This window comes from Chiloscyllium plagiosum, chromosome 21, assembly GCF_004010195.1.
Source record: "Chiloscyllium plagiosum isolate BGI_BamShark_2017 chromosome 21, ASM401019v2, whole genome shotgun sequence".
NCBI classification, from domain to species: domain Eukaryota; kingdom Metazoa; phylum Chordata; class Chondrichthyes; order Orectolobiformes; family Hemiscylliidae; genus Chiloscyllium; species Chiloscyllium plagiosum.
Genome location: NC_057730.1, coordinates 23,174,854 through 23,183,506, shown reverse-complemented (window position 1 = coordinate 23,183,506; position 8,653 = coordinate 23,174,854). Strand labels below are relative to the sequence as shown.

General features: G+C 41.6%; 1 protein-coding gene across 2 annotated transcripts in view; it reads right to left on the bottom strand.

Moving 5' to 3' along the window:
* Positions 1-1,153: 1,153 nt before the first annotated feature.
* mcrip2 (MAPK regulated corepressor interacting protein 2) overlaps positions 1,154-8,653 on the bottom strand; it is a 32,167-nt gene continuing 24,667 nt past the window's right edge. Inside the window, exons 4-5 of one of the 2 annotated variants that reach the window (XM_043711528.1) lie at positions 2,503-2,619; positions 1,154-1,436 (exon numbers count right to left, since the gene is read on the bottom strand). In XM_043711528.1, the coding sequence (XP_043567463.1) occupies positions 1,366-1,436; positions 2,503-2,619 (188 nt within the window). In that variant the 3' untranslated portion in view covers positions 1,154-1,365. The remainder of the gene's footprint in view (positions 1,437-2,502; positions 2,620-8,653) is intronic. The other variant, XM_043711529.1, reaches the window with a different exon arrangement.

The following is an 8,653-nucleotide window of genomic DNA, read 5'->3' as shown; positions in this document are numbered from 1 at the left end:
AATACCATCCAAATGGCTAGTCTATATCACCTCTCTCAATGTTGCAAATGCCGAACACCACTGAGATAATAATGCTCTTCCTGTATCATACCGAATAAAGAGGAGATCCCCTTAGGGCCTTGTTTGAATGCCGTCTGTCAAGTACAAGTACCTAATTGGATGTGTCAGGTCTGCTGTTCACTAACATTCCTTAAAAACATGCAAAGTTACACTTATCGCTCACATCCAAAACTTGTTTGACTAGGTCCCTACAAATTGACCAACAGCCACATCAATCCTGTCAGATCTGGCATTAGACCTTAAAGAGAAATGATGCATCTGACCCTCTCCCCACAAAGATTACCACTACCCCCAGCTCTGAGGGGCCAAAGCGACAGAAGTTTGTTCTCCTGGAGAAAGGATGAAGAGTGACTAACTGCTGATACTTCAACTCAACCCTCAGTGTCTTGTTAACAGGACAAGCAGAGGACGTGAAGTTCATTGATGCAGGAGAAGTTGTTAACCATGGCAGCAAATCTGATCCCTCTGTTGCAAACTGACTTGGCAATCTAACAATTCTCACTGCGTAAAGGTTTGTGGGTGGGTTGGTGGTGGTGGGGAGGGTGGGGGAGTGTAAACCAGAAAATAAAACAATTTATTTTAAAAAACAGCGATATGATATTGCATTACCAGAACTGGAATTTCCTGCTTACAAGTAGAGACGTCTGCTGATCCAGATGGCACATAAACAGGTCTCAAAGGATCCACAACCTGAGCTACAAATCTTCTCTAAAATCGCAGGTTGCAAAGTGACGAATTTCTGGCACACAGGCCATGTTGAATTTTGGAGGTGTACTCATTTCCATGATGGAGAGGAGCCACATTTGAGATGTTGTTCTTTGAACCGCCTTGAGGGGATGGGAGGATACATTTTCGTTTTTATTGGGGATGGGGGGGGTTCTCCAGAATCCAGTGGGCCCCAGGCACATTTTATTTTTGGTACTTTTCTCTCCATTCCAGTCAAATCACATGTTGGGTGCAGCTGTAACCTGAGCTTAGATATTCCAAGACGTCATCTGGTATGTGCTAGCACAGACAAAGCACAATATGACTCATTAACAAAAGATGAGAAATATTCTCTGAAATATTATGCAAGACATTTCTGGTGTTCTTGCTCATAGACTTGCTGCTTTATTGCTTAATGGTGAGTGAATTTCACCCAGTTGAAGCTGAGAGGCCAGAAGTCAACAGTCACTTGCTGAGAGTTCCAACTGATCCAGATTTTACAAAAAAATGTCTTCACTATCCGTGAATCACAAAGGAGAGATCTGAAGAAGTCCAAATGTTAACTGGCTGCTAACAGTCTTTCTTGTAAGAGGAGGCCATTTAGGAAGAGTTCTGGATATTAGCCAAGAACTGTTTTGCCCACCATTCTTCCAGATCGATTGGGACAAAGTCTGGGAAAAAAAGTGGGCAACATGCTGAAACAATGCGGAGATCCCAGAAGATCATGTACACAAGTAACCCCTCATTTATATTTTGCACAACATTTCTTTGGTAACATCAACACTACAGCATGAGTTAGATATACAGCACCCTTATCATCAATAATCCAGCATCATAATCACTAATCTTGGGAACTCGGGAGTGTTATTCAGTCAGTTGTCCACAGAGGCCAGCAAAGCCACACTTGATTCAATGCACACTTGCCTGTGGCAAACATTCCCAGTGAGGGTCACTGTCGTGATCAGGATTACTTATCCTCATCAACAGTTCTCTTCTCCCTCCCAAAGGCAAGTGAAGCCTCAAAATGTAATCCCAGCTCAGACCAGTTAGTACAAATTGCAGATTTCAACCAGGCTATCTTGGTCTGTGGCTCAGCTACAGGCTGGATAAATTTAGGTGAGTTAAGGGGCCCCCTCAAAAGGGTTTTTATGTCTGGAGATTTTATCACATTGCCTCTTCTTTTTATTTAACCCATCTCCAATAGTTCAGTAAACAGATGTTTAAAAGAATTAAAATAAAACAAATCCATTGTAACGCTTGTGCCAAGCATGGCTCAAGGATTGGCACTTTCATCTGAGTTTGAAGAATGTGTGGTCAAGTCCTGATATTTGAACCCACATTTCAGGTTGACACACACAATGCAGTACTAAAGGAATACTGCATGGTCTTTTAGTGACTAGGGAATGAATCTTCAATGCATCTGCAAGTTTCCCCTCCTAAATCATCGACCATGCTGCCCTGGAACTATATAGTGTTTTTCCACTATCGCTGAGTCAAAATCCTGGATATCCTGCCTTAACAGCGTTGGGGATGTACTTAGAAAACATGGTTCGTTGCCCCCTTCTCAACAGCTATTCGGGCTGGATAGGTGATTAACACTGACCTTGTTATTGATGGCAACAATGCCCAAATGAATACTTTTAAAAGTTCTGGATATTCCAGGTCAGTCCTGGAGGGCTGGCAAATCCCAGACTACATCCATTCCTCTGTAAGGTCTATATAAATATTCAAAATTACCCCGGCACCTACTCTTCAGGTTTTGGCTTGGTGTTTTCTCCACGTAGTGCACTGGCCCGTGCGCACACTGACCATTCTCCTGGCTGGCTCCGAGCTCCTCTTCTACCTGCTGCCATGCTGGGAGACAGAAAAGAAATACATTCAGTTACACACATAATATTACTGGAAGCAGAAGTGTGATATCTATATACCCAGGACACATGACATAGCTGTGATCTACAGAACCAAGTAAGGAAAAAAAAAGCAACTTAGTTAATGCTCTTCACCACCTCAAATCTCAAAGCATTTTCTGATTAATTAATGAGCTCTGATATGTAGTCACTAACAGAGCAACTAATTTGTTACTGACTGAGCCAAGGCAGACACCAAATTAAAGGAAAGAGAAAGAGAGAGAGAAAATGAAAAGTGAGATTCACTTGCGCATTCTCCTCAAATTATGAAAGCTCCCAAAAATGCATACATGATTAGCATTGGAGAATAAAAAAGCAAAGGGGCCCATTCAGCTCATTTAAAATGTTTTTCACCCACAAGATCAGCAGGTCATTGTGAACATTGGAACTAACAAAATAGGAAGGGAAAAGGATGAGACTCTCAGGAGGATTTAAACTACTAAGGTTTGGGAGGGTCAGGGTGGGACCCAGGGAAATAGTGAGGAAAGAGATCAATCTGAGACTGATACAGTTGAGAACAGAAGCGAGTCAAACAGTCAGGGCAGGCAGGAACAAGGTACGACTAATACATTAAACTGCATTTAGATCAATGCAAGGGGCCTAACAGGGAAGACAGATGAACTCAGGGATGGTTAGGAACATGGGACTGGGATATCATAGCAATTACAGAAACATGGCTCAGGAATGGACAGGATTCACAGCTTAATGTTCCAGGATGCAGATGCTACAGGAAGGATAGAAACAGGGGCAAGAGAGGAGGGGGAGTGGCATTTTTGATAAGGGATAACATTATGGCTGTACTGAGGGAGGATATCCTGGGAATATATCCAGGGAAGTTATTTGGGTGGAACTGAGAAATGAGAAAGGGATGATCACATTATTAAGATTGTATTATAGATGCACCCATGCACCACCCCCCCCAATAGTCAGCAGGAAATTAAGAAACAAATATTTAAAGGAGATCTCAGTTACCTGGAAGAATACTAGCATGGTTATGGTAGGGGATTTTAACTTTCCAAACAGAGACTGGTAATGCTGTAGTGTTAAGGATTTAGATGGAGAGAAATTTGATAAGTGTGCACAAGAAAATGTTCTGATTCAGTATGTGGATGTAGCTACTAGAGAAGGTGCAAAACCTGACCCACTTTTGGGAAATGAGGCAGGGCAAGTGAATGATGTGTCAGTAGGGGAAGCACTTTGGGGCCAGCGACCATAATTCTATTAGTTTGAAAATAGTGATGGAAAAGGATAAACCAGTCTAAAAGTTAAAGTTCCAAATTAGAGATCAGTCAATTTTGATGATATTAGGCAAGAACCTTCAGAAGTTGATTGGGAGAGGATGTCCACTGGTAAAGGGATGGCTAGAAAATGTGAAGTTTTCAAAAATGAGATAACGAAAGTCCAGAAACAGTACATTCCTGTTAGGGTGAAAGACATGGCTGGTAGATGTAGGGAATTCTAGATGACTAGAGAAATTGTGGTTTTGATCAAGAAAAAGAAGGAAGCATATGTCAGGTATAGACAGCAGAGATCGAGTGAATCCTTAAAAGAGTATAACGACAGTAGGAGTATACTTAAGAGGGAAATCAGGAGGGCAAAAAGGGGACATGAGTTAACTTTGGCAAATAGGGTTAACAAGAATCCAAAGGGATTTCATAAAACAAAATTAAGGACAAAAGGGTCACTAGGGAGAGAATAGGGCCCCTCAAAAATCAGCAAGGCAGCCTATGTGTGAAGCCGCAGGAGATGAGGGAGATACGAAATGAGTATTTTGCATCAGTGTTTACTGTGGACAAGGACATGGAAGATATAGAACATGGGGAAATAGATGGTGACATCTTGAAAACGGCCTTATTACAGAGGTGGTGGTGGTGCTGGATGTCTTAAAACGCATAAAGATGGATAAATCCCAAGGACCTGAACAGGTGTACACTAGAACTCCGTGAAAAGCTAGAGAAGTGCTTGTTGGGCCCCTTGCTGAGATATTTGTATCATCGATAGTCACTGTGAGCTGTTGGAAGACTGAAGGTTGGCTAACGTGGTGCCACTGTTTAAGAAAGGTGGTAAGGAAAAACCAAAGAACTAACAGACCAGTGAGCTTGACATTGGAGGTGGCAAGGTTGTTGGAGGGAATCCTGAAGGACAGGATGTACATGTATTTGGAAACACAAAGACTGATTAGGGGTAGTCAACATGGCTTTGTGCATGGGAAATCATGTCTCACTAACTAGAGTTTTTTTGAAAAAGTAACAAAGAGGATTGATGAGTGCAGGGCAGTGGACGTGATCTATATGGACTTCAGTAAGACATTTGACAAGTTTCCTCATGGTAGACTGATTAACAAGGTTAAATCACATGGAACTACTTATTTCGATACATGATTCGGAGATGCCGGTGTTGGACTGGGGTGTACAAAGTTAAAAATCACACAACACCAGGTTATAGTCCAACAGGTTTAATTGGAAGCACACCAGCTTTCGGAGCGATGCTCCTTCATCAGTTGATTGTGGAGGGCTCGATCGTAACACAGAATTCTGTGTTACGATCGAGCCCTCCACAATCACCTGATGAAGGAGCGTCGCTCCGAAAGCTAGTGTGCTTCCAATTAAACCTGTTGGACTATTTGGATACAGAACTGGCTCAAAGGTAGAAGATAGAGGGTGATGGTGGAGGGTTGCCTTTCAGACTGGAGGCCTGTGACCAGCGGAGTGCCACAAGGATCGGTGCTGGGTCCGCTACTTTTCATCATTTATATATAATTTATTTCAATGTAAACATATAGTAAGTTTATAAATGACACTAAAATTGGAGTTGTAGTAGACAACGAAGGAGGTTACCTCAGAGTACAACGGGATCTTGATCAAATAAACAAATGGGCTGAGGAGTGGCAGATGGAGTTTAATTTAGATAAATGGGAGGTACTGCATTTTGGAAAGGGAAATCAGGGCAGGACTTATACACTTAATAGTAAGGTCCTAGGGAGTGTTGCTGAACAAAGAGACTTTGGAGTCCAAGTAGATAGGATAGCAAATGTGGCATTTGGTATGCTTTCCTTTATTGGTCAGAGCATCAAGTATAGGAGTTGGGAGGTCATGTTGCAGTTGTACAGGACAATGGTTAAGCCACTTTCGGAATATTGTGTACGGTTCTGGTCTCCCTCCTATAAGATGTTGTGAAACTTGAAAGGGTTCAGAAAAGATTTACGAGGATGCTACCTGGCTAGAGGGTTTATAGGGAAAGGCTGAATAGGCTGGGATGGTTTTCCCTGGACCATCAGTTGCTAAGGGGTGACCTTACGGAGGTTTATAGAATCATGAGGAGCATGGATAGGGTAAACAGACAAGGTCTTTTCTCTGAGGTGATGGAGTCCAGAACTAGAAGGCATAGGTTTAGGGTGATAGGGGAAAAATTTAAAAGGGACAGAAGGGGCAACTTTATCACACACAGGATGGTGCGTGTATGGAAAGAGCTGTCAGGGGAAGTGGAGCAGACTGGTACAATAGCAATATTTAAAAGGCACCTGGATGGGTATATGAATAGGAAGGGTTTAGAGGGACTTAAGCCAAGTGCGAGAAATGGGACTACATTAGTTTATGATATCTGATTGGCATGGATGAGTTGGTCCAAAGGGCCTGTTTCTGTGTTAAAAAGTTACCCTGCCTGAAGTGCTGTTGGTTGGCTTACAGAGAGAGAGAGAGAGAGAGAGAGACTCAGAGAGATAGTTTCATAGAGACTCAGAGAGATAGTTTCAGAGAGACAGACGCAGGACACAGTTGAGCATTCTCTTCAAATCAGAGCAGCTCCCAAAAATGTGAATAACCACTTAATTACAATTGGAGAATAACACAGCAAAAGAGCTCATTTAGCCCATCGTGCCAGTTTTCTGGCAGGTCTAATTAGTCCCACTCTCCTGATGGACTTTATTTCTCACTTATGCATTTGAGTCTCTAACCTTTTAATGATTAATGGAACTTTCCAATGTTGTGAAAGACCTTTCAAGGGCAGTCAGCTTCTGGAACCTCTGAGGGTCAGATTTCCAAAAAGATTGTTCAGTATATCTTAAGAAGGATATATTGGCCTTGGAGGAAGTGCAGTTGAGGTGTAAGAGAATGATAATGTGGACTCCAATAATTATGACAAGAGAATATACAATATGGGGCTTGTACTGTTTGGAATTTAGATAGTTAGAGGTGTTTTGGTTTTAATTACAAGATATTAAATGGATCGGTTATGTCTGCTTGTTGGGGAATCTAGAACCAAAGCACTCAGTTTAGAATTGCGTTCAGAGGGGTGAATGGATTGCTTTCCTTGTCCTTCTCCTCTACTGGTCACAACAAAAGTCTGGATTTTAAAATGATGTTGATATTGCCTCTAATATAGCTCATATTAGAAACAAGTCAGTCAGGTTCCTTAAGAAATACAGAACTAGTTTACTGCACAAAAAGCATACTCAAGCATGTTTTTTTTAAAAATCAGAAGTCACACAACACCAGGTTATAGTCCAAGTTTATTTGAAATCACAAGCTTTCGTAGCACTGCTCGTTCTCAGACACCTTCACCTGACGAAGCAGCAGCACTCCAAAAGCTTGTGATTTCAAATAAACCTGTAGGACTATTACCTGGTGATGTGTGACTTCTGATTTTGTCCACCCCAGTCCAAAACTCGCACCTCCACATCATAGTTTATTAAGAAAGGCTTATAAACTAAGCAAAGAAATACTGCAGGACACAGTTGAGCATTCTCTTCAAATCAGAGCAGCTCCCAAAAATGTGAATAACCACTTATTAAAAAAATGACACACAAGCTCTAAGTATAGAATCATAGAATTTCAAAGGAGACTGTTGCCATCATGTTTGTATCAGATAGGAAAAAAATAAGCTCAGAGTGTTATCTTAAAAATACTTTAGACAAATAACAGTTAAATTCAGGAAACAAAATTCACAGATTGTTCAAATATTAATCTGTAGCCTTCGCTCACAAGCTATTAACACTGGAATTTCTTCACAGATCGGGTATTGCCTGCTGAATCCTTTTTATCTGGAGATAGTGGTGGTTAGACTCATGAACCTCCTTTGAGAACTCCTGGATTGCAGCAATGAAAACATCTCATGTAGGAACCCTCCACTTGTCGTGGTAAAGTCTTCCAGTGTTTCCAATTCACAAACTTTAATGAGTGGAGTTTCAGAAATACAGTGCATACAAAGGCTTCTACACCTGAGGCAAGTTCTCTCTCTCTCTGAGACACCAAACTGGGTTAAATGACCTCTCAAAGTAATAGAGACTCAGCAACTTCGTCAAGCAGTGTGCGTTCTTTGCTACTGCAACATTTCCTTTTACTGCAGCCAGTCTCCTTTGCCTTGCATAGTGTTCTTTCCAAAAGCTCCAGAGACATAGATATAGGTGCAATATTTATTCTAACTTAATATTTCAGATAACACATCTTAATAGCGATTATCTAAAAATTATAACCAGATAGTTCCACACACAAAGGGTAACAGAAGTTTGGAATTTACTTCTGGAAACTGAAATTGATGCTTGATCAATAGTAAAATTTTAATTCTGAGATTGATTGATGTTTGCAATTCACAGATATTAAGCGATATGAGATAAAGACAGACATACAATGTTAGGACACATCTCAGCCATGATCTCACACAGTAGAGAGGCTCAAGGAACTAAATAGCTTCTGTTGTGGTTCTGTTCGCCGAGCTGGGAATTTGTGTTGCAGACGTTTCGTACCCTGTCTAGGTGACATCCTCAGTGCTTGGGAGCCTCCTGTGAAGCGCTTCTGTGATGTTTCCTCCGGCATTTATAGTGATTTGTACCTGCCGCTTCCAGTCGTCAGTTCCAGCTGTCCACTGCAGTGGCCGGTATATTGGGTCCAGGTCGATGTGCTTATTGATTGAATCTGTGGATGAGTGCCATGCCTCTAGGAATTCCCTGGCTGTTCTCTGTTTGGCTTGTCCTATAACAGTAGTGT